Source organism: Coregonus lavaretus (assembly GCF_964263955.1).
Source record: "Coregonus lavaretus genome assembly, contig: HAP1_SCAFFOLD_2683, whole genome shotgun sequence".
Classification (NCBI taxonomy): domain Eukaryota; kingdom Metazoa; phylum Chordata; class Actinopteri; order Salmoniformes; family Salmonidae; genus Coregonus; species Coregonus lavaretus.
Genome location: NW_028158739.1, coordinates 39,213 through 66,150, shown reverse-complemented (window position 1 = coordinate 66,150; position 26,938 = coordinate 39,213). Strand labels below are relative to the sequence as shown.

The following is a 26,938-nucleotide window of genomic DNA, read 5'->3' as shown; positions in this document are numbered from 1 at the left end:
TGGAGTCCCTGAACATCTGGACCAGAGACCCCTTTACACAGCAGGACAGGTACAGCTTTGTGTGTGTGTGTACGTTTGTGTGTGGACCAATTATGTTAGTTTTACTAGTACAGCTTTCACATGGCTGAATTCTAGTCATCCGTCATTTGACTCGACTAGGCCAAAATGACACAGAGAGACTGATAGAGACTGATAGAAGTCTGCTGGGTCAAACTGCTCAGAGAGATGGTTGTGTGATTGATCGATGTGTGGTGTGTGTGTTTAATTGATTTTGCTTAATTGCCTGCTTGATGAGGTTAATGGCGCTACAGTGTCACCCTGTGTGTGTGTGTGTGTGTGTGTGTGTGTGTGTGTGTGTGTGTGTGTGCATGCAAAGCCTCAGAGCTGTAGTCACCGCGCCCAATTACAAGTTGTTAAAATAGCAATTACACAGGCGTCATAGAGGCCAGGGGGAGGAGGAGGGGGGAGTTATGGTTTATAAGACTGGTTGTTGTGTGTGTGTGTGCGTGAGTGGGTGCGTGTGTGTTGGTGCTAGGAAACACCCCCACAGTGACAGTAATGTGTATTGATTCCAGTACTAAAATGCCTGAGTGATTGGAGATTGAAGTGTTTCATTCCACTTTGTGTTGGTGCCAAGCTTTGCAACGGTAATCAGTTTGACTGTGCTTTTATTTGCCACGGGGCAGTTTATCTCTCTTTCTCTCATTCTCCCCCTCCTCCCCCCCCCTCCTCCCTCTCCCCTCCCTCCCTCCCTCCCTCCCTCCCTCCCCCTCCTCCCTCCCTCCCTCCCTCCCTCCCTCCCTCCCTCACTCACTCACTCACTCACTCACTCACTCACTCACTCACTCACTCACTCACTCACTCACTCACTCACTCTCACTCCCTCTCCCTCACTCCCTCCCTCTCCCTCTCCCTCCCTCCCTCCCTCCCTCACTCACTCACTCACTCACTCACTCACTCACTCTCTCTCCCTCCCTGTCCCTCTCACTCCCTCTCCCTCACTCCCTCTCCCTCACTCCCTCTCTCTCCCTCTCCCTCTCACTCCCTCTCTCTCTCTCTCCTTCCCTCCCTTCCTCCCCCTGTGTCCCTAGAATAAGTCTGAGCTCTTGACTCCCACGAGGTCCTGACCTGAAACTGAACCGTAGCTGTGTCCTAGAGAGAGACTGATTCAGAAGTGTGTGTGTGTGTGTGTTAGGGCTGTGACGATCGTGGAATTTCGGATGACGGTAATTGGTCAGCCAAATGACTGCGGTATCCATAATAACCGCCCGAATAGCATAACAAAATAAATATGTTTAAAAAAAATTTACACACATTTTATCCTCTCCTCTGCTCCTGACTGCATGTGCTGCCATAGAAATAGAATGAGTAGAACGGGCATAATGGGTGGACTGGCGGCTATTGTGAGTGGTCCTCTGTAGCTCAATTGGTAGAGCATGGCGCTTGTAATGCCAGGGTTTGATCCCTGGGACCACACATACGTAAAAATGTATGCACACATGACTGTAAGTCGCTTTGGATAAAAGCGTCTGCTAAATGGCATATTATTATTATATTATTACCCATAGGAGCAAAACAGGAAGTAAAAGCAGGAAGTGTAACCATCCACATGTGCTGGGATTTGTTGATTCAACTCAACTGACTAGGGATGTGCATCTCTCTTTACAAGCACGATTCGATACGCATCTAGATACATGGGCTCCGATATGATACTTTTAGTTTGAAACGATTCAGTGTGATTCGGTTTGATTAGGGGAACGAATTGATGTGATTTGGTTAGATACGATTCGATGCATTAACATTTGTTTTTCTACAGCACATTAACACACTATTTTCTACAGCACATTTGGTAACAATGACCCAGCAAATTACATTGGTTGTCACCCAACTAATAAAGGCTAAGATTTGACATTGCGAAAGCCATTTTACAAGCATTTGAATGCTGAAGGTGCAGTGCAGATATTTGATCAGGGAGGCTCTGGTTGGCGTGAGCAATTGCGCTCTGTATGCATAGTTGTTATCAATGACTGTCATATGCATTTACATGCTTAGTTCAATAGACTGCTGAAGGAGATGACGCATCTATTCAGTCACAACAGATTAGAGATATTTTCAGAGGGGGAAAATACAATGATAGGAGTAAACAACGTCAGTGAACTGGCGGTTCGTAACGTTTGAATTGATTTTCTGATCGATTCATGCTACATTTGGATCGGTTTGGGCTCCCCCGGACCGATGCACTCGTATCTTAAACATTTGAACCGGGGACTGATGCATATTTCAGTCAGCTGTTCATTCCAAATCATATTTTTTAAATACTTTTTTAAATTACAAATAATGAACGGTTATGACGGTTATTTTATTTTCATCATGTCTTCATCCATAACCGTCGGTTACATGGCAGTTGTGCCTGCCCGAGTGTGTGTGTGTCTATTCTCCCAGCCCTGCAACCTTGAGGCTCTTCCTGTAGGCGTTGTTCAGCTATTCCTGGGCTGCTCACACAAACACACTAATGTATGACCATGTGTTTGTGACAATGAACTGGTATCGTTAGAGAGTTCCAAATTCTTGTATCATGACAACGCACAGCATACATGCACACAGGACACACAGAGAATCCCATTGGGCACATTCCTCATAGCAACTCCATAAATCCTTGAATAGTGAAAGTCTCCTCTAAGCCTCAGAGGATCATTATTCTCTGGCTGTAACCAAGTAGTTGTGCAATCCCCCTCGAAAGTAGGATTAAACCAGCGGAGGGAGGAGAGAAGAAGAGAGAGAAGAGGAGAGGAGAGGGAAGAGTGAGGAGAGGGAAGAGAGAGGAGAGGGAGGGGAGAGGGAAGAGAGAGGAGAGGAGAGTGAGGGGAGAGGAAAGAGAGGAGAGGAGAGGGAAGAGAGAGGAGAGGAGAGGGAAGAGAGAGGATATGAGAGGAGAGAGAGGAGAAAGGAGGGGAGAGGGAAGAGAGAGGAGAGGGAAGAGAGGAGAGGGAAGAGAGAGGAGAGGAGAGGGAAGAGAGAGGAGGGGATTGGGCTCTCCTCTGTGAAGGCAGGTAGTGATGGCAACCGCTCTGGAAAGGAGAAAACGTCATGGAGAGAGGAAAAACAGAAAGACGAGAGAGGGATGATAATAGAAGGGAGGAGGAAATGGAGAGATGAAGATATGGAGATGAATAGGGTAGAGAGAAGAGAAAAGAAAAGAAAGAGGGAGGGATTAGAGAGAGAGAGAGAGGGGTGGGTTGTCTGTGTTGTGTCAGAGAGGCAGTCTATTTTTGTCAAAGACTGCAAATACTAACAAACCTGATATATAATATATAGACACACACACAGAGTGAGCCTGGAGCTGGCGTGAGCAGAGAAGAGATAGTGGGGTGTCCTCTGCCATGCCTGATTAGAAATACAGTCTGCAGAGCAGGCAAGCTGAGGGACAGTGTGTGTGTTTATATATATTTCTCTCCTCCTTGGAGCATCGCTGTCTCTTCCTCTTACATTCTCTGATCACACAGGGAACATTTTACATTTTAGTCATTTAGCAGACGCTCTTATCCAGAGCGACTTACAGTTAGTGAGTGCATACATTATTTTTTTTTTTTTCATACTGGCCCCCCATGGGAATCGAAACCACAACCCTGCCGTTGCAAATGCCATGCTCTACCAACTGAGCATCCCTGCCGGCCATTCCCTCCCCTACCCTGGACGATGCTGGGCCAATTGTGCGCCGCCCCATGGGTCTCCCGGTCGTGGCCGGGTACGACAGAGCCTGGATTCGAACCAGGATCTCTAGTGGCACAGCTAGCACTGCGATGCAGTACCTTAGACCACTGCACCACTCGGGAACCCTGACAACCTCATCACAACCATATAACACAGAGAAACATGACAACCTCATCACAACCATATAACACAGAGAAATCATGACAACCATATAACACAGGGAAACCTGACAACCTCATCACAACCATATCACAGAGAAACCATGAAAACCTCATCACAACCATATAACATAGGGAAACCTGACTACCTCATCACAACCACATAACACAATCGTCTGCGTCTGAGTAGCAGAAATGTATTTTTAGTGAGGAGGAGGTAGACCTATTCAGTGGTAGCTCTCTGCCCACGTTTTGTCACTCGGCTGTGAAGAGTAACAAGGTTGTGTGTGAACACTGTGCGCCAGATAACACACATCTGTGAACAACACTTACTCTCTCTCTTTCATGAACACACATCCTCTTGAACACGCACGCACACACTTCTCTCCACCAGGCTACCGTACTCTGCCCAGTGGAGGGGCAAGTGAGGATAGAGTAAGACAGTGAGAGGTAGAAAGGGAGACAAAAGCGTATCAAGCTGTACTGTCCTTTGATGAAATGAACGATTTAAAGGTCAAGCTCCTGAGCTTTTAGGAGGAAATGTAGTCTCTGGTAACTGTAGACTCTGGCACTGAGGAAGCCTGGCCTGGCCTGTTCATTCACTGTGAACTCTATAGAGGGGAGGAGATGTTGGCATGGCTGACTGCAGAATGTCTTTCCTCCTGCAACCTGAGAAGCAGGGAGAGAGAGAGGAGAGCACTGCACAGTTAGAGAGAAGAGAGAGAGGAGAGCAATGCACAGTTAGAGAGAACGAGAGAGAAAGAGAGGGAGAGAGGAGAGCACTGCAGAGTTAGAGAGAGAGAGAGGGAGATAGGAGAGCACTGCACAGTTAGAGAGAGAGAGAGGGAGATAGGAGAGCACTGCACAGTTAGAGAGAGAGAGAGGGAGATAGGAGAGCACTGCACAGTTAGAGAGGAGAGAGAGGGAGATAGGAGAGCACTGCACAGTTAGAGAGAGAGAGAGGGAGATAGGAGAGCACTGCACAGTTAGAGAGAGAGAGAGGGAGATAGGAGAGCACTGCACAGTTAGAGAGGAGAGAGAGGGAGATAGGAGAGCACTGCACAGTTAGAGAGAGAGAGAGGGAGATAGGAGAGCACTGCACAGTTAGAGAGGAGAGAGAGAGAGAGAAGAGAGAGCAGAGAGAGAGAGAGAGAGAGAGAGGGGGGGGGGGGGGTACAGAGGAATTTTAATGTGGTTGTGTCTGATGGGTGCTGGCTGCCAAAGAAAAGCAATTACCATCACAGCCCTGTGTGTGTGTCAGTGTGGGTGTGGATGTGTGTTTCTGCATTTGTTCATGCCTGCATGCTTTTGTGTGTCCGTGCTTGCATGTGTGTGTGCAAGGGGGGTTTAGCTTATTAAATGCACTTGGTAGGTTGTTTACTTGGTAGGTCTGCAGGAGTTTGTGTGTGTGTACTCAAGATTTAGACAGCACTGTGCTGTCGCTGTGTCACACAAACACACACACACACAAAGTGAGAGAGAGAATACTGTGCTTGTTTTGGGCTGTTTCTAGAGAGAGAACTGATAACCACGCGGCAGATAAGAGATGAGAGAGGGAGAGGACAGATGGTTAGGACGGGGGTCTGTTTTGGCCAGCAGAGAAAGGAGAGAGACACAGAGAGATACGAGACAGTGGGAGAGAGAGAAAGAGAGCTTCAATTGATCCACTCTTAGAAAAAAAGGGTTCCAAAAGGGTTGTTCAGCTGTCCCCATAGGAGAACCCTTTTGGGTTCCATGTAGAACCCTCTATGGAAAAGGTTTCTACCTGGAACCAAAAGGGTTTTACTTGGAACCAAAAGGGGAAAGCCGAATAACCATTTTAGGTTCTAGATAGCACCTTTTTTTCTAAGAGTGTAAAGTGTGTGATTGTGCTGTGTGTGACTAGCCTTTTCTCTCTGTAACAGAATGAGAAGGTCTGAGGTTAACACTCTCTCTCTCTCTCTCTCTCTCTCTCTCTCTCTCTCTCTCGCTCTAGGATGCGGAGGTTTGCCTACTGTAAGGTGGTGCTGGCCACCTCCCTGGTGTGGGTGATGTTGGACATGTTCATCCTGCTCTACTTCAGCGAGTGTAACAAGTGTGACGACAAGAGGGAGAGGGGCCTGCCAGGCAGGGACGGTGAGCACACACACACCGCACACTCACACACACACACCGCACACTCACTCACACCTCTCTCTCTCTCTGTCGTGTTGTAGATACAGTATTGCGGCCCAGGGATGGTCCAGGAGAAGGAGGTAAACCTGTGGTGATTCCTAAAGAGAACCAGGAGAAGATGAAGGAGATGTTTAAGATCAACCAGTTTAACCTGATGGCTTCTGAGATGATCGCTTTCAACAGAACCCTGCCTGACGTACGCCTGGAGGGGTGAGTCTATAACTAATAATACAGCTTTATTGTCCATGTTACAGCGAACAACAGATAATCTATAGTCTAGAGCTAATCACCTATAACATACTATAACATACTAATAACAGATCTTTGATACAGCCATTAGCTGTGGTATATTGGCAATATACCACAAACCCCTGAGGTGCCTTATTGATATTAGAAACTGGTTAGTAAGGTAATTAGAATAATATACGGTCTGATATACCACAGCTTTCAGCCAATCAGCATTCAGGGCTCATACCAGCCAGTTCATAATAGAATATAGATAATTGCAGTGATTTGGTATTAGGTAGTTATTGATGATTATTAGTTATTGTTATGGTTCGTTAGTTATAGATGTTAGACAAAAATCTGTTATTAGCTAGTTTGTTATTGACGATTAGTTAAAGGTGATTCGTTATAGATTATGTTATTGACTCACCCTTCCAGGCGTACGAAAGATCTGTTTGCGTTCTTAATTTCACCTGTCACATTATTTTACATTATGAAGCTTACCATAGTTCCCCAGAACAGTTGAGCCAGTCACGTGTTTGTTTGTAAATAGCACAACAGGAGAAAGCGGGAGCTGTGAGTCCATGGCGTTCTATATCTGTTGTCGAGTCTCTGTTGCGCAGCGCACATGAGGTGATGAAGTTACACTTGTATGCAATTCACTGCTAAATGTTTGCCATCAGATATCTTATAATGGCTTTCTGCCAGAAGTCAAAAGAGCTCTGGATGAGTTTTCTGTACTGCTGCCAAATCTTTCCCAGTGCTTCCTTCTAGTGTTTTTTCCTCTTCCGTTCTTCTCCCCTCTGCTCCATGTACACCTACACACACAGCCTAGCCTGGAGACAGACAGTGCACATTGATGTGTGAAATGTGTTTCTCCCTCCACCTGCTTTTCCAATTAACAGATAAGACTCAGTCAATAGCAGCAGTGACTGGGCTGGAGCTGGGCTGGGTGGGGGGGGAGCTGAGCTGGGTAGGGCTGGGTGGGGGGAGCTGAGCTGGGTGGGGCTGGCCTGGAGCTGGGCTGGGTTGGGCTGGATCTAGGTGGGGCTGGCCTGGAGCTGGGGTTGAGCTGGGTAGGGTTGGGTGGGGCTGGCCTGGAGCTGGGCTGGGTGGGGGCTGGAGCTGGGTAGGCTGGGTGGGGTGGGGGGTGGTGAGAAATCATCAGAGACAACACATTCAATCACATACTAGACCAACATGAGCGAAGACCCCTTCTGATGCTTTAGAATTTAACTGTTAGTATGGAGGAGGTTGGGTGGGGAGGTCAGTATGACACTGCCGTATAGTGTGTGTGTGTGTGTATGTTTGTGTGTGTGTGTGTGTGTGTGTGTGTGTGTGCGTGCGTGCGTGCGTGCATGTGACAGTTTCCATGACCACACTTTTGAGGAATATTGGGCTCTGACTAAATCTGCCTTTATGAGTGTGTGTGTGTGTGTGTGTGTGTGTGTGTGTGTGTGTGTGTGTACTTGTGTGTGTGGGCGCTCCAGAGTTCTGAGTGTTTAATCAGAACCAGTGTGCAGCTCGTGCTGACCTCCCCCACAATGTACTGCCTCACCCACAGCCTGCAACTGATTACACTATTATCCAGTTGTTCGTTTCACAACTTTTCTACACTCTCTTCCATGTGTACGTCTCACACACACATGTCTGGAAAGTCATGCTGTTAGCTCGCAGGGTTAGGGTTAGGTAAGTGTGTGTGTTGGTGTGTGTGTGGAAAGGCTCCCAAGCAATGGCGGCTGCTGAGGGGAGGACGGCTCATAATAATGGCCGGAATGGCATGAATGGAATGGTGTCAAACATGGTTTTCATGTGTTTGATACCACTCCATTCACTCCATTAAACTCCATTCCAGCCATTATTATGAGCCGTCCTCCCCTCAGCAGCCTCCACTGCTCCCAAGGCAGGGTGTCACTGTTTTTAAAGTGAATAATCTGATGAAACTGTTTTACTCCCTCCCTAAGAGCAGAAACACACACACACACACACACACACACGTATACACACACACACACACACGTATACACACGTACACACACACACGTATCCACACACACACGTATACACACACACACACACACACACGTATACACACACACGCACACACACACACACACACCGATTGCGTGTGTGTGAGGTAATAGGTTCCAGAGACAGAGCAGCTGGAGGAGGGAAGGAATCCTGACCTCTTCTCTCTCCTCCGCTGCTACATTCCTTCACTCTGAGGGAGGGGTGGGGAGAGGGGGAACATTCTGCAGATATATGGAGGGAGGGAGGGATGGAAGGAAGGAGCAGGTGGGAGGGAGGGGGATTGAGGGAGGGAGCCAGAGGAATTGAGGGAGGGAGGGAGCAGGAGGAATTGAGGGAGGGAGGGATTGGGGGAGGGAGGGAGCAGGAGGGATTGAGGGAGGGAGGGAGAGGGAACAGGAGGGATTGAGGGAGGGAGGGAGCAGGAGGGTTTGAGGGAGGGAGGGAGCAGGAGGGATTGAGGGAGGGAGGGATTGAGGGAGGGAGGGAGCAGGAGGAATATAGAGGGAGGGAGGGAGCAGGAAGGTTTGAGGGAGGGAGGGAGCAGGAGGAATTTGAGGGAGGGAGGGAGCAGGAGGGTTTGAGGGAGGGAGGGAGCAGGAGGGATTGAGGGAGGGAACAGGGTGCTAATTTTCCTGATCTTTTAAACCCACTCATGTCAAAGTCCATGTCCCACGCCATCTGTCGTGGGGACGATATGCATCATATACTGTATATTAATGATGAAATGATGTGTTGCTGATGGTTAGGGTTAGGTAAGTGTGTGTGTTGGTGTGTGTGTGGAAAGGCTCCCAAGCAATGGCGGCTGCTGAGGGGAGGACGGCTCATAATAATGGCCGGAATGGCATGAATGGAATGGTGTCAAACATGGTTTTCATGTGTTTGATACCACTCCATTCACTCCATTAAACTCCATTCCAGCCATTATTATGAGCCGTCCTCCCCTCAGCAGCCTCCACTGCTCCCAAGGCAGGGTGTCACTGTTTTTAAAGTGAATAATCTGATGAAACTGTTTTACTCCCTCCCTAAGAGCAGAAACACACACACACACACACACACACACACACGTATACACACACACACACACACGTATACACACGTACACACACACACGTATCCACACACACACGTATACACACACACACACACACACACGTATACACACACACGCACACACACACACACACACCGATTGCGTGTGTGTGAGGTAATAGGTTCCAGAGACAGAGCAGCTGGAGGAGGGAAGGAATCCTGACCTCTTCTCTCTCCTCCGCTGCTACATTCCTTCACTCTGAGGGAGGGGTGGGGAGAGGGGGAACATTCTGCAGATATATGGAGGGAGGGAGGGATGGAAGGAAGGAGCAGGTGGGAGGGAGGGGGATTGAGGGAGGGAGCCAGAGGAATTGAGGGAGGGAGGGAGCAGGAGGAATTGAGGGAGGGAGGGATTGGGGGAGGGAGGGAGCAGGAGGGATTGAGGGAGGGAGGGAGAGGGAACAGGAGGGATTGAGGGAGGGAGGGAGCAGGAGGGTTTGAGGGAGGGAGGGAGCAGGAGGGATTGAGGGAGGGAGGGATTGAGGGAGGGAGGGAGCAGGAGGAATATAGAGGGAGGGAGGGAGCAGGAAGGTTTGAGGGAGGGAGGGAGCAGGAGGAATTTGAGGGAGGGAGGGAGCAGGAGGGTTTGAGGGAGGGAGGGAGCAGGAGGGATTGAGGGAGGGAACAGGGTGCTAATTTTCCTGATCTTTTAAACCCACTCATGTCAAAGTCCATGTCCCACGCCATCTGTCGTGGGGACGATATGCATCATATACTGTATATTAATGATGAAATGATGTGTTGCTGATCTGTTCACACTGACATCTATATCATGAAGCTCATTGTTCCAGGACCACAGGATACATTACTGCAGTTCATCATGAAAGGCCCTTCATGAAAGGCCCTTCTGTGTGTGTGTGTGTGTGTGTGCTGAGTGGGACTGATGAATATTGTCTCCTCTCACTGAGATGGTAATAAGTCACACTCTCTAATTAACATCACTAATGACCTGTAATAGATCTGCCTGACGCCCAGCATATGTGTTCTGTGTGTGTGTGTGTTCTCTCTGTGTGTGTGTGTTCTCTGGGTGTGTGTGTTCTCTCTGGGTGTGTGTGTTATCTGTGTGTGTGTGTGTGTGTTCTCTCTGTGTGTGTGTGTGTGTGTTCTCTGTGTGTGTTTGTTCTCTGTGTGTGTGTGTTCTCTGAGTGTGGGTGTGTGTTCTCTTTGTGTGTGTGTGTGTGTGTTCTCTGTGTGTGTGTGTGTGTTCTCTGTGTGTGTGTGTGTGTGTGTGTGTGTGTATGTGTGTGTTCTCTCTGTGTGTGTGTGTTCTCTCTGTGTGTGTGTGTGTGTGTGTGTTCTCTGTGTGTGTGTGTTATCTTGATGTGTGTGTTCTCTGTGGGTGTGTGTTCTCTGTGTGTGTGTTCTCTGTGTGTGTGTGTGTGTGTGTGTGTTTTCTGTGTGTGTGTGTGTTTTCTGTGTGTGTGTGTGTTCTCTGTGTGTGTGTGTGTGTGTGTTCTCTGTGTGTGTGTTCTCTGTGTGTGTTCTCTGGGTGTGTGTGTTCTCTGGGTGTGTGTGTTCTCTGGGTGTGTGTGTTCTCTGGGTGTGTGTGTTCTCTGTGTGTGTACGTGTGTTCTCTGTGTGTGGGTGTGTGTTCTCTGTGGGTGTGTGTTCTCTGTGTGTGTGTTTTCTCTGTGTGTGTGTTCTCTGTGTGTGTGTGTGTGTTCTCTGTGTGTGTGTTCTCTGTGTGTGTGTGTGTGTGTGTGTTCTCTGGGTGTGTGTGTGTGTTCTCTGTGTGTGTGTGTGTGTGTGTGTTATCTGTGTGTGTGTGTGTTCTCTGTGTGTGTGTGTTATCTGTGTGTGTGTGTGTGTGTGTGTGTGTGTGTTCTCTGGGTGTGTGTGTTCTCTGGGTGTGTGTGTTCTCTCTGGGTGTGTGTGTTCTCTCTGTGTGTGTGTGTGTGTGTGTGTGTGTGTGTGTGTGTTCTCTGTGTGTGTTGTCTTGTATTTGTAGTCTCTAACTTCTAGTTTCTCCCTCTCCTTTGCCCTCTCTCTTTGCTCTCCTCTCTCTCCTCCCTCTCTCTCTCTCTCTCTCTCTCCTCTCTCTCTCTCTCTCTCCTCTCTCTCTCTCTCTCTCTCCTCTCTCTTCTCTCTCTCTCTCCTCTCTCTCTCTCTCTCCTCTCTCTCCTCTCTCTCTCTCTCTCTCTCTCTCTCCTCTCTATCTCCTCTCTCCCCTCCGTAGCTGTAAGAATAAGCTGTATCCAGACGATCTGCCTCGTACCAGTGTAGTGATCGTGTTCCACAACGAGGCCTGGTCCACTCTGCTGCGGACCGTACGCTCTGTCATAGACCGCTCCCCCAGGTCTCTGTTGGAGGAGGTAGTTCTGGTGGACGACGCTAGTGAGAGAGGTACACACTGAGATGCTCTCACCTCACACATCTCCCTCCCTTTGTGTCTGTCTCTTTATCCGGGTTTATCTGGGCTTGTTCCTAAGTGCTGTGTAAGGCTGTGTGTACAATATGCGTGTGTGACTGCGTGTCTGTGTGCGGCTGCATGTTTGCGTCTGTGTGTGCGTATGTGTGTTTGCAATTGTGTGTGAGTGCTGTGTCTTGTTTCTCAGCCCAGTGCTGTTAATCCCTGTTTGGGGCAGATTATTAGGTCCCTAAAACCCCGGGAGCAGGAATTACCCCCAACCCCCCTCTGTTCCCCTCTTGACCCCCTGGGATAGAGGGATGGAAGGGAGGAGAGGGGGAAGGGAGAGTGGGTAGGAGTGACATCCTTTACCTTTGAGAGCATGCTCTCTGGGAGGGAGATATCACTTACCACTCAGACCACACACTCTCTCACTCACCATAGTCAGGTATGCAGACATGTGCACACAAACACACACACACACACACGCACACACACACACACACACACACACACACACACACACACACACACAGATGATGGATTCATTCCATCTATTGGTCTGGTAGTACACTAAGTATCTGTTTTTGGGCCTGCCTTTGTGTTTGTGTGTGTGTGTGTGTGTGTTGTAGACTTCCTGAAGCGTCCGTTGGAGCAGTATGTAAGGAGGATGGAGGTTCCAGTCAGAGTGGTGAGGATGGAACAGAGGTCTGGACTGATCAGAGCTCGACTGAAAGGAGCCTCTCTCTCCACCGGACAGGTGTGTGTGTGTTTAAGAATTCTGAAATGCTGCTCAGATGCAGCTATTGTCAGTAGCCTCTCTGTAAGGAGACCAAGAGTAAAGTATGTGTTTGTTCTCATGTAGGTGATCACGTTTCTAGACGCTCACTGTGAGTGCACCATTGGGTGGCTGGAACCTCTGCTGGCCCGCATCAAACTCGACAGGTATGCTACACACCCGCAGGCACACACACGCGTATATGGGTGTGCGCACACACACACACCACACACACACACACACACACACACACACACACACCACACACTCACGTAGACACACGCTGGGTGCAATACATCAATCAGTAACAGTTTGTTGAGCCTCCAGGGGGCTTGACCTTGTGTATTTATTTGATGCTTAATTACAAAGCCTCTGTTTACTTATGCCCTCAGGCTGGTACACACACACGCACGCACACACACACACAGCAGCCGGGCAGAGGGAGAGAGATGGAGGTTAGATTGTATTCCGTGCTACAGCTGTAAATGGGCTGAGCTGACAGCAGCACTCGGTCCTCTGTAGCTGAATTGGTAGAGCATGGCACTTGTAACGCCAGGGAAGTGGGTTCGATCCCCGGGACCACCCATACGTAAAAATGTATGCACACATGACTGTAAGTCGCTTTGGATAAAAGCGTCTGCTAAATGGCATATTATTATTATTAATTAGGTGTCTTTTGAGTAGTGTAACTTGGTGGAGAAAAATAAAACAATGTTTTATTTCACCTAATTTTAACATTCTTCTGTCATAAAGAGCACATGTTCAATAAAAATGTTAATAAAAAACATGTTTTCCCATCTCAAGAAGTTAAATAAAATAATACTATAGTAAGTGCCAAATAAAGGAACAGGGTTGACCGTAACAGGGTTGACCGTAACAGGGTTGAAGACTTCATCTTAAATTAGCCATAAATCCCCTTGTGACGGGGGGAATGAAAGCAAGCTTCACTAAAACATAGAAGTTGTCAAAACATTTCTAGCCTATCTGTGGGTAACAGGGTTGACGTGTTATGCTCTACCCGCTCACTTTTCCACCCCAAAACACCAGAAAATGGCCAAAAAGAGTAGAACCAGCTCACCTGCATTTACACTATGATCTGACTGTTAGATGTTCAGTGTTTCTTTTTTCTTTCTTCTTTTTTTAAGGAATAGTTTCACCATATTAAAACGAGAGTTCAGTTCACGTAACAGGGTTGACCTTAACACGAGGGACAGTATTTAAAAAAATATATGAATCACTAATCACATTAAATAAATAATAATCTTCAGAAATGACTTTTTCAAATCAACAAAGCAACTAGGGCTTTACAATGACGGTGAAAACTTGGATAAATGTTGGGGTTGATAAGTGCAGAAGCTGTCATGCCTCTCTCATTCACATGTATTGGCTGTGCCCCAAACTAGAGGGATTCTGGAAGTCAGTTTTCCAGACGTTCTCAGAAGTGCTGAATCAGCCTTTCGAACCCAACCCATTGATTGCTCTTTTAGGCGTCACCCCAAAAGAGTTGCGTTTAGCGAAACTATAGCCTTTGCCTCCTTGCTGGCGCTGGTACCTAACCCTTGTATTATGATCCAAGTCTAGAGACCCTTCATCATCTATTCAGTATTTATTTATCTACTTATCTAATGACCTCTTAATTACTATTATTTAGTTATTTTCTAAACACCCAACTTCCCAACTTACTTTCCAGCATCTATCTCTCTTTATGTCTTATTTTGTAGGGAGGATGGAGGAAGGGTTGCCCAATCCATGGGCAGGTGGGGGAGGGGAGGGGGGGATACTTGGTAATGGCGGGAGGGAGGGAGGATGGGTGGCGGGGGGGGGGGGGGGGGCTGGTGTGACAGCCAGGAGGGATCTCATTATCTTCCTGGCAGGTGGAAGCTGGGGAGGTGTAGTTGGGATGGGATGGGAGGGTTAGCTGTATGGGGACCTGGGATTGTGGGAGGAGGGAGGGAAAGGGGTTCTTCTGGTCTTCCACAACATTTTTTACTTTTTACACCATGCTATGATTAAACTGTACCATTGTATACTTAAGCAATAAGGCCCAAGAGGGTGTGGTATATGGCCAATATGCTATGGCTGTCAGCCAATCAGCATTCAGGCCTCAAACCACCCAGTTTATACTCTGATGTTTCTCATGACTGGTATCAATAAAACATTTAAACTGGATAAATGTTGGGGTTAAGTAGGTTCAAATCTTCACAGAGGATGCACAGAGGGACATTGATTGATGTGTGTGTGTGTGTGTGTGTGTGTGTGTGTGTGTGTGTGTGTGTGTACAGCATGATAGTAGTGGCAGGAGCAGACATGAGTTAAGTATGTTGGTCTTCCTCCACTAGGACACAACACCAGACTCTAGTAACTGCTGTTGTCAACACAGTAGAGGTCTGCAGATGTTCTGGATATTAGGAATGATTGAAATTGAAATGATTACGACTCACAAGTCCAAGCATCTACTCAACACTTTGTCATTGTGGATCTAAAGGTGTGTAAATATGTGTGTTGCAGGAAAACGGTGGTGTGTCCCATCATCGACGTGATCAGTGATGACACGTTTGAGTACATGGCTGGTTCTGACATGACCTACGGAGGCTTCAACTGGAAGCTCAACTTCCGCTGGTACCCCGTACCCCAGAGAGAGATGGACCGCCGCAAGGGAGACCGCACTCTGCCTGTCAGGTAGTACACATACACACTACCCATCTACAGCGCTGGCGTAGAGACTGCGACGTAGGGTAGACTCTCTTCAGCTCCAGTCAGTGAGGATTGATTAGTAATGTCAGCCCTACTCCCAACATTCTACTGATTCTAAATGTAAGGGGCTAGTAGTAGTGGCGTAGCTGGGATTTAATTCTAAGTTATGTTTTCAGTCAAATACATGAGCTCAGTGTGGTGTAGCTGTGTTCCTGTGTAGTTGAGGATGGGGAAACTGGGAACATTCAGGAATAAAACCCAGGGTTTGTTTTCGCTTGTCCGTCATCACCTCTTCCTATTCGTGTTCCCCACCAGTCCAATTGGGACTATCAGAGGCACATTCAGCGGCCCTGTTTCCATTCAGAATCCCTGCTTCCATCACAACACAGGGAAAGAGACTAGTCTATTAACTGTTTGTGAGGTGACCTGGCTAAAGTAGTTTAAGTAAAACAACATGTTCTTGAGTTTATCTTTAGCCAAGGTGTTTTTCTGTTTTCCCCTGCCTGCGCTGCCGAGGTGTTTTGCTCCTTTTCTGTTCCCAGCTGGCCAACAACAGAATGTGTGCGACTCCCCACACAGGGCACAGCTCAACAGCTCAGATCGGGTTCCCACAATATGTTTCCCCGGGGGGATGTGTGCTGTTCTATTTGTAGTTCCGTGTGGCACTGGCACCATGTTCCCTGTTGTCTTCCTGCTCAACCTCCTGAAAACAAGTCTTTAGCTCAATGTTGAAAATATCCCTCGTTCTGAGAGACTGACAGGGAGAAAGAGATGGATTGAGATGGAAAAACAGGAAAGAACATTCTCTGGAGGTCGACTTGATGTGTTTGTGCCTCTGAAGATACCATCTCTATTGACAAACTTGTGATCTCTGTCGCAAACATCCACCAGAATGTAGTTTTGGAGTGTGTGACTGACTGTTTTCTTCTTTCTACCCCATCTCCCTCTCTTTCTCTCTCTCTCTCTCTCTCCCCCCCTACCTCTCTCCCTTCCCTCCCGCTCCCTCTCTCCCCCTCTCTCCAGGACTCCTACCATGGCCGGTGGGTTGTTCTCTATAGACAGAGATTATTTCCAGGAGATAGGGACGTATGACGCAGGTATGGACATTTGGGGAGGAGAGAACCTGGAGATCTCCTTTAGAGTGAGTACACGCGCACACACAGGGCACGCACACACAGGGCACGCAAAGACACACACCCACACACATAGGGCACGCAAAGACACACACCCACACACACAGGGCACGCAAAGACACACACCCACACACACAGGGCACGCAAAGACACACACCCACACACATAGGGCACGCAAAGACACACACCCACACACACAGGGCACGCAAAGACACACACCCACACACATAGGGCACGCAAAGACACACACCCACACACATAGGGCACGCAAAGACACACACCCACACACATAGGGCACGCAAAGACACACACCCACACACATAGGGCACGCAAAGACACACACCCACACACATAGGGCACGCAAAGACACACACAGGGCACGCAAAGACACACACCCACACACATAGGGCACGCAAAGACACACACAGGGCACGCAAAGACACACACCCACACACACAGGGCACGCAAAGACACACACCCACACACATAGGGCACGCAAAGACACACACCCACACACATAGGGCACGCAAAGACACACACCCACACACATAGGGCACGCAAAGACACACACGGGGCACGCACACACAGGGCACGCAAAGACACACACACACACACACAGGGCACGTAAAGACACACACAGGGCACGCAAAGACACACACAGGGCACGCACACACAGGGCACGCAAAGACACACACACACACACACAGGGCACGCATAGACACACACAGGGCACGCAAAGACACACACAGGGCACGCACACACAGGGCACGCAAAGACACACACCCACACACACAGGGCTATGTAGTTGTAACATGCGTGTTTTTGGTGTGTGCTTGGTCCTGTAAGTCGCTCTGGATAAGAGCGTCTGCTAAATGACTAAAATGTAAATGTAAATGTTGTAGATCTGGCAGTGCGGGGGGACGTTGGAGATCGTGACTTGTTCTCATGTGGGTCACGTGTTCCGGAAGGCCACGCCCTACACGTTTCCAGGGGGAACGGGTCAGATCATCAATAAGAACAACAGACGCCTGGCCGAGGTCTGGATGGACGAGTTCAAAAACTTCTTCTACATCATCTCCCCTGGTGAGTCTGAGTGAGGGGCGAGGGTTGGCGTGTGTGTGTGTGTCTGGGGCAGTTTCAAAACAGCAGCCAGGTATGTATGCTCCATCCATTAGCAATGTGACAGTGTGATGTTGCCGTGGTGACCTGACAAAGCGAGGCGAGGGGTGGGGGCAGAGTAATTTCACGCTACAAAGCCTTTATTAACCTTGCCGTCTCACCACTGACACAGACACACACACACACACCCCTGCACAGATCAGGTAGAGGACAGACAAGAACAAGGACAAACGTTCACCTCTCTTACACTAACAGGAAGTTTAATGTTCACTGCTTTACCTTACTTTAATTACAATCCCTAATCCAGAGAAGTGGATATGAAACACACAATGAGAAACATGTTTGTAAGAGTCTTCCAGTCCTTTGGGTAGTTGGTGATTGTGACCATGGTGACATGTGTGTTGTGTGTTTTCCACAACTACATAGAGTAGCCAGCCAAATAGAAAAAGTAGCCAGCAAGGCCGAAGTAGCTCTATTTTGGTGGCCTTTGGTACATTCTAATGCCTTGATTCCATCTGAAATACACAGTGAAATAATTGATTACTTTATTGAGTTTACGTCCTAGATTAGAAACATTTGTTGTGGTATTGTGTAGAAAGACATGACTTTACAATTTAAATTACAAAAAAATATATTTGAATTCAGTGTATTAGTTGTTTTGGATATTGTCTAGGCCTATATGATGAAGACTTTTCTAAGTAAGAGAACATTAAACCTTTTTTAGCATTTAACCTGTTTTCTCTTGATTAAAGTGTTATTTACAGTTTTACTGCAAGATATGTATTGCCACAATGATGATTGTTCTTGAAATGATGTTTTTCGATAAAATAGAAAAATGAAGTAAATAGCCCACACTATCTTGAAAAATAAATTAAAGGTTTTGTTTTTCCAGGTTTCCATTTTTTCACTCTCAAAATCACAGGTTCTTAATAGACAAACAACAAAATTGGATGTTCTAAATCCACAACAATATTTAAACCACATCAGGAGAGCACTTTTGAAGTCTGGGAAAAATCTGAGACTTTCTTTTGGGGGTGTAGTTACCCTTTAATTCAAGTGCACACCTAGCAAGAGGCTGTTGTTTAGCCATGTTTTTGTAGCCACATATGATGTTTTTTTAGTTTGAAGAAACAAATACACACTGGATTGATGCAAATAATCATGATATCATTCTGCCAGGTAAGCATAGGTTACTTTGTAGTTAACATTTAATTGAGAAGGTTTTTGGGAAAGCCTTTCTATCTACCAGAAGACTGTTTTCATTAGCATCATCGCTAACTGCTACACAAAGTGGTAGACTCGTGCACTGCACACACAGACGGGCATTCTCGTTGCCTCTTGACTTCAGAAAGTTGCAGGAAATACGAATCACTGATGCATTCTGTTCCTGTCTTATGATAAACTTGGGGAAATTAATACATTTTCAATACATTTAGTTGATTTCCTACTAAGGTCAATACATCTTTGAATATTGTTGAATTCCGTTTTAATGCCTGGATTCCTTGAGGGTCCCACTGATCATATTTGGACCAGAATGAGACTCCACTATCTATTGTTCCTTCAGTGATGATTCATCATCTTCATCGAATGTTTTCAAAATGTATCTGCAGATAATTGCCAAAAAGCCTAGGCCTACCAGTAACCTGTACAAATTAGGAAACCAAATGAGCCGATCTCCAACGAGATTCGGTAGGCTACAGACTGACGAGATGAAAGTCACTCACTTTAGCGTCACTTTCTGGCAAGCCCCGACATCCTAGGAAAGGAAACCTAGGAAATCCTTTGGTTTCCTTGTCCTGATGCGATACCATGGACATATAACCACGTTGCATGATTTATGAATGGCAAAGGGACATAGGAGACTTTATTCAGTCAGTTAAACACCTTTTATAAACTAGTCATCACTTGCTATTCAGTTGTCAATCAACACACAGTAAATAGCCTAGACCACTCCGCGTGGCTGGCTATGTGAAATGCGAAAGAAAATACATGAATGTGTCAGTAAACAATAATTAGGTTGTGGATTTCGACTCATCGTTACCACTTACATTACATGGGACGTGCAAATTCACAAGCATCATGCTCTCTCCCTCCTAGGTGTAAAGAAATTTGACTGCAACCAGAGATCTGTAGGCTATATAATGACAAGATGCTCATGTCTCCGCCCCAACAATGGGAGTCGTGGTCCCAGTGGTGGGAAGGCAGGCGACAAGCTTAGGTCCAAAATAAGACCATAGAAACGCATTGGGCTTATTTTGGACAGATTTTGGCGAGTGTGAAACCTCTCGCTTCGCCTCTTCCTCTCTGCTGCATTTCCCTGTCATTGCTCGCTTTGTGACTGACAGGTGCCTATCCTATAAATAGATCACTAGAAGATGCATATTGTTCATTCTAGCGGGAGAGGGCTCGATGGACTAGTGAATTTAAATGAAAAGTGGAAAATGTAGCTGGCTGAAAATGAGTCTAACCGGCTGATTAGCCGACAGCCGGCGCTAATGGAAAACACTGTGTTTCAGGTGTGACGAAGGTGGACTATGGTGACATCACGTCTCGCTCCTCTCTGAGACAGAAGCTGCAGTGTAAACCCTTCAGCTGGTACCTGGAGAACGTATATCCTGACTCCCAGATACCACGACACTACTACTCACTGGGAGAGGTACACACACGCTAAACACACACTAAACACACACACACATTGAATCAGTGATAATTGTTGGTTGTGTGTTGTTCTGTCAGATCCGTAACGTGGAGACTAACCAGTGTCTGGACAACATGGCCCGGAAGGAGAACGAGAAAGTTGGCATCTTCAACTGCCATGGCATGGGAGGAAACCAGGTAACTAGAACTGCCATGGCATGGGAGGAAACCAGGTAACTAGAACTGCCATGGCATGGGAGGAAACCAGGTAACTAGAACTGCCATGGCATGGGAGGAAACCAGGTAACTAGAACTGCCATGGCATGAGAGGAAACCAGGTAACTATAACTGCCATGGCATGAGAGGAAACCAGGTAACTAGAACTGCCATGGCATGGGAGGAAACCAGGTAACTATAACTGCCATGGCATGGGAGGAAACCAGGTAACTAGAACTGCCATGGCATGGGAGGAAACCAGGTAACTAGAACTGCCATGGCATGAGAGGAAACCAGGTAAAAATAACTGCCATGGCATGGGAGGCAACCAGGTAACTAGAACTGCCATGGCATGGGAGGCAACCAGGTAACTAGAACTGCCATGGCATGGGAGGAAACCAGGTAACTAGAACTGCCATGGCATGAGAGGAAACCAGGTAACTAGAACTGCCATGGCATGGAAGGAAACCAGGTAACTAGAACTGCCATGGCATGGGAGGAAACCAGGTAACTAGAACTGCCATGGCATGGGAGGCAACCAGGTAACTAGAACTGCCATGGCATGGGAGGAAACCAGGTAAGTATAACTGCCATGGCATGGGAGGAAACCAGGTAAGTATAACTGCCATGGCATGGGAGGCAACCAGGTAACTAGAACTCTATAACTGATCAACTGAGGAGAGGACAACAATAATATGATCACCTTTAGTGTTTATCATAGTGACAAACATTAACCTGAGCAACCTGTCAACCTGAGCAACTTCTCTGACCTCAGAGGAGGGAGATACAATGACAGATACAATGTAAATGAGAGAGAGCGAGAGAGACAGGGAGAAGGAGAGAGAGAAGGTATCTTGTCTTCCCCTCTGACCGTGTGTCGTCCCCTGCAGGTGTTTAGCTACACGGCCAATAAAGAGATCAGGACAGATGACCTGTGTCTAGACGTGTCCAAACTCAACGGTCCTGTCATGATGCTCAAGTGTCACCACCTCAAAGGAAACCAGCTCTGGGAGTATGACCCCATGGTACGTCTGTCTGTCTGTCAACAGTAAACAAAAACAAAACAAACAAAAAATACTAATACCCTATCCTTTCACTTGTCTTTTCTTACTAGCACTGACTTTGCTGATAGCTGCTTTATTGAGGAAAAGTTTGACTTACTACATTTTATGACTGTGCTGGTTGTTGTTTTACCTAGCTACCTTAAAGTAACTGTCCAGTGTTTCCAGATTTCTATGAAATATGACATATAATTAATTACAATATGAGTGAAATATATATTTTTATTTTACAAAAAAAAGAAAAAAAGATAAGTGTGTTAAAAAGCAGCTTTTCTGTGTTGGAATGGTGCGGGCGTATACTAGGGATAAAAAATATTCACGCGAGTAGATCGCTGATTGGCTAGCGCATCATCATCATCATCTATGAGGAAATGGCAAGCATTTATTGTCTTTTTGACATACAAGTTTTAGGTGGGGTTTTTTAAGTGTTTTTTTCTCCATTTTATGCTTTGGCCACATACGAATATAGAATGAGTCAACAACATTATTTGGGTATGAGTTAACCTCTACAGGATCGGTGTCCCGTGTACGGGACGGTTGAGCTAATGTGCGCTAATGTGATTAGCATGACTTTTGTAAGTAACAGCAAACTTTCCAGGACATAGACATGTCTTAAATGGGCAGAAAGCTTAAATTCTTGTTAGTCTAACTGCACTGTCCAATTTACAGTAGCTATTACAGTGGAAAAAATACCATGCTATTGTTTGAGGAGAGTGCACAACAACAAAAAACGTATCACGGCAACTGGTTTAATACATTCACCTCTGAAGGTAAATAATGTACTTACATTCAGTAATCTTGCTCTGATTTGTCATCCTGAGGGTCCCAGAGAAAGAATGTAGCATAGTTTTGTTTGATAAAATCAATTTTTATATTCAAATGTAGGAACTGGGTTCTACAGTTTGAACCCCTGCTGTCTCTGGCACTACACCCACCCAGCCCAGCCATCTAGATGTGTGAAAGTTAGTGTATAAGCTAATGATCCATCATGTATGACATTCCTGGGTGTGTAAACTTACATTTGTTTTACCATATAATTTTTGCATGTTCTCTATAGTTATGTACTTGAAAATGTGTCAATTGACTATTCACATTTGGGCAGACAAAATAGTCCAGTATTGCAATGCTTCACTGGATCAATCTGAAACTTTGCACACACACTGCTGCCATCTAGTGGCCAAAATCTAAATTGTGCCTAAACTGCAATATTATATTGTGGCCTGTCTCTTGCATGGAACAAAAATGGAACAAAAAAAACAATAAACCCGCATGTTTTTTTGTTTGTATTACCTTTTACCAGATCTAATGTGTTGTATTATCCTACATTAATTACACATTTCCACAAACTTCAAAGTGTTTCCTTTCAAATGGTATCAAGAATATGCATGTCCTTGCTTCAGGTCCTGAGCTACAGGCAGTTAGATTTGGGTATGTCATTTTAGGTGAAAATTGGAAAAAGGGGTCCGATCCTTAAGAGGTTAACAGAATATTCACTTTTAAAAGTGATATTTTCACTGGACAGTTACTTTAAGATGAATGCACTTTTAAACTGTAAGTTGCTCTGGGTAAGAACGTAGCTAAAATGACTAAAATATAACAAATTAAATGTTTCTCTGTCTGTTGTCTCTGTAGAAGTTGACCCAGGTCTGTGTCTCTGTAGAAGTTGACCCAGGTCTGTTTCTCTGTCTGTTGTCTCTGTAGAAGTTGACCCTGATCCACGTCAACAGTAACCAGTGTCTGGACAAGGCCAGTGAGGAGGACAGCCAGGTGCCCAGCGTCAGAGACTGCACACACACTCGCTCTCAACAGTGGCTGCTGCGCAACGTCACGCTGCCTGAGATCTTCTGACCGCCGTCCACATACACACTGACGGAGAGAGAGCGAGAGGGGGAAGAAGGGACAGAGTCCACACTGAATGGGATGAAGCAGGCTATCTCTGGACCCTTCTATGGCGGCTAGGAGAGAGGGAACGTGTTTGGACTCACTGGAGGAGAGACTCATGCTTTTAAAGAGAGACTGGTGATGTTTTAAAGAGAAAGAGAGAGACCTGCTCCTGGAGAGACATGTTGTTAAAGAGAGAGAGAGAGACTCACAGAGAGACACAAGGTTCTGTGTTGCTCACACCTTCCATGGACAAGGCAGTCTCCCCAATGCTGCAAACTCATCACTTATGTTTACCTGACTGCCTGTAATGAATGTGTGTATGTTTATAGGTTGGGGGCGTGAACGTGTGTGTGTGTGTGTGTGTGAGTGAGTGAGTGTGTTCTCAAGTGAAGGGGGCTCATTTCTTAGTGAATTTGTGTTTTATTTTTTTCATAGATTTTGGAAATGAACTCTGGAGAACTCATATGAAGGAAGGGGGTGTTGTGAGCATGTGTGTTGGGATAAGCCCTCCTGTTGCAGTATTGTATGACTGTGTGTGCATGTGAGGACAGCAGTGTCTGTCTCCCTCTAGTGTTCTTCCCCTGAGTTGCAGCCTAAAGAGACAGAGATGGGGAGAGAGAGCAAAAGAGAGAGAGAGAGAGAGAGAGAGAGAACACTCTCCAGCGAAGCACCAAGGAACTCAATGCGCTGAACCACAAACTGAACTGAACCCCTTACAGACGGACCTGCACTGCTACAGACAGATATAGAGACAGAGATAATATGTTTGTGATATACTGAGATTTGTATGTAGACTTTTTTACATGCCTTTGTTTGTTACTGTGAGAGTTCCGCGGAGCAGCGACTCTAGTTTATCTGTCTGTTTATGTCTTTAAGGTAAAGTGTTTAACATAGAGCTAATACGGCTGCTGGTTGACATTGCCCTTAGCCACAGATCAAGGATCAGCTTACCCTCCCCAAATCCTAACATTAACCATTATGGATGGGAAACAAGAACTGATCTTAGATCAGTGTCTGGAGGCAACTTGATCCTCCTCCGCTAATACACACACGGCCCTGGGCCCCTGCATATCTGATGTGATGGATCTAATGATCACAGTAACCCACACACACACATAAATAATCCCACATACAAACACAGTATACACACATGTACACACACACAAACAGAAACAAACACACACAAGCTGAACTGGACTGACAGTTACATCTTCTCAATCATATCTTCTTCCTGAAGACCTCCTGATGAAACACTCCAATGGCTCCATCCTCCATGGTGTGTGTCTCTGTGTGTGTGTGTGTGTGTGTGTGTGTATATGCGTGTGTTTGTGTCTAGCACCAACTCCATGCTAACCCCAGCCCGCCAACTCCACTTTTGTCAGCACAAACTAACTCCAGATCAGTTTAATGCGGTTTCTATATCACTGAACAGCACAGTGGAGCTGCATATACTGACCAGAGGTCAGTTTAGGGCAGTATCTCAGTTTCATACATTGATTTCTATGCTTCGTATCGTTATAATAATATGGAGGTGGTTCAGGAATGCAGTAAGTGTTTGATGATGAACGTGGGAGAGGGATGTAAGGTGTCCTACAGTATCTCACTCCATAACCAGACTGATCTCTTTCTGGTCAACACATAGAACTCTCTACTCATATCACTCCTTGACTTAACATTTCTCTTATCATTTTGGTTTACCTCTTCTTTTTAGTTGTTTCTTTATCACCCGCTTTTATCAGTTTGCCAGTGTATGAGAGATGACGTCTATCATTAACTATTTCAACCTCCTCCAGTGGGGGAGGGGTTTACACACAGTTCTGATATTCATTTCATTGGCTCATCTTTGCTGTGGAGGCGGGGGGCTTTATTTGACGGATTCATGTTTGATTGAATGACTGTATGATAAAGATGTGTGATTTCTGCTTGGTGGGTTTTGACTGCGAGACAGGCAAGGACTGTTTGTATGTAAAGGATTGACTGTCGGGGGGGGGGGGTTGTTTGATTTGACAGCTGTATGAGTTATATCCAGGCTTCCACACTGAGCTGTTTCAAACGTTGTAGAAATAAAAGTGAGAACGTTTACAGAACAACACAACAATAACATGGACTCCTGTCTCTCTCTTTACCCACGCACTCACACATACAGTACCAGTCAAAAGTTTGAACACACCTACTCATTCAAGGGTTTTTCTTTATTTTTACTATTTTCTACATTGTAGAATAATAGTGAAGACATAAAAACTATGAAATAACACATATCGAATCATGTAGTAACCAAAAAAGTTTTAAACAAATCAAAATATATTTTATATTTTGGATTCTTCAAAGTAGCCACCCTTTGCCTTGATGACAGCTTTGCACACTCTTGTCATTCTCTCAACCAGCTTCATGAGGAATGCTTTTCCAACAGTCATGAAGGAGTTCCCACATATGCTGAGCACTGCTTTTCCTTCACTCTGCGGTCCAACTCATCCCAAACCATCTCAATTGGGTTGAGGTCGGGTGATTGTGGAGGCCAGGTCATCTGATGCAGCACTCCATCACTCTCCTTGGTCAAATAGCCCTTACACAGCCTGGAGGTGTGTTTTGGGTTATTGTCCTGTTGAAAAACAAATGATCGTCCCACTAAGCGCAAACCAGATGGGATGGCGTATCGCTGCAGAATTCTGTGGTAGCCATGCTGGTTAAGTGTGCCTTGAATTCTAAATAAATCACAGACAGTGTCATCAGCAAAGCACCCCCACACCATCACACCTCCTCCTCCATGCTTCACGGTGGGAACCACACATGCAGAGATAATCCGTTCACCTACTCTGCGTCTCAATGGTTGGAACCAAAAATCTCACATTTGGACTCATCAGACCAAAGGACAGATTTCCACTGGTCTAATGTCCATTGCTTGTATATCTTGGCCCCAGGCAAGTCTCTTCTTATTGTTTGGTGTCCTTTAGTAGTGGTTTCTTTGCAGCAATTCGGCCACGAAGGCCTGATTTACGCAGTCTCCTATGAACAGTTGATGTTGAGATGTGTCTGTTACTTGAACTCTGTGAAGCATTTATTTGGGCTACAATCTGAGGTGCAGTTAACTTTACTGAATTTATCTTCTGCAGCCGAGGTAACTCTGGGTCTTCCTTTCCTGTGGCGGTCCTCATGAGAGCCAGTTTCATCATAGCGCTTGATGGTTTTTGCGACTGCACTTGAAGAAATGTTCCATATTGACTGACCTTCATGTCTTAAAGTAATGATGGACTGTCGTTTCTCTTTGCTTATTTGAGCTGTTCTTGCCATAATATGGACTTGGTCTTTTACCAAATAGGGCTATCTTCTGTATACCACCCCTATCTTGTCACAACACAACTGATTGGCTCAAACGCAATAAAACAGACATAAATTCCACAAATTAACTTTTAAGAAGGCACACCTGTTAATTGAAATGCATTCCAGGTGACTACCTCATGAAGCTGGTTGAGAGAATGCCAAGAGTGTGCAAAGCTGTCACCAAGGCAAAGGGTGGCTATTTGAAGAATCTCAAATATAAAATATATTTTGATTTATTTAACACTTTTTTGGTTACTACATGATTCCATGTGTTATTTCATAGTTTCAATGTCTTCAGTATTATTCTACAATGTAAGGAAATAGTAAAAATAAACCCTTGAATGAGTAGGCGGGTCCAAACTTTTGACTGGTACTGTATTTAT

The 26,938-nt window shown here is 46.1% G+C and overlaps 1 protein-coding gene across 1 annotated transcript; it reads left to right on the top strand.

Annotated features, from left to right (window-relative positions):
* Positions 1 to 25,330, top strand: LOC311123648 (polypeptide N-acetylgalactosaminyltransferase 1). The gene is made up of 13 exons (XM_084197891.1): positions 1 to 49; positions 5,845 to 5,984; positions 6,065 to 6,233; positions 11,545 to 11,711; positions 12,348 to 12,475; positions 12,581 to 12,660; positions 15,002 to 15,172; positions 16,211 to 16,328; positions 17,223 to 17,403; positions 19,956 to 20,095; positions 20,176 to 20,274; positions 21,183 to 21,317; positions 23,055 to 25,330. Exons 2-13 carry the CDS (start codon positions 5,846 to 5,848, stop codon positions 23,199 to 23,201), a joined length of 1,674 nt encoding a protein of 557 aa, XP_084054017.1. The 5' UTR covers positions 1 to 49; position 5,845; the 3' UTR covers positions 23,202 to 25,330.
* Positions 25,331 to 26,938: the final 1,608 nt, after the last annotated feature.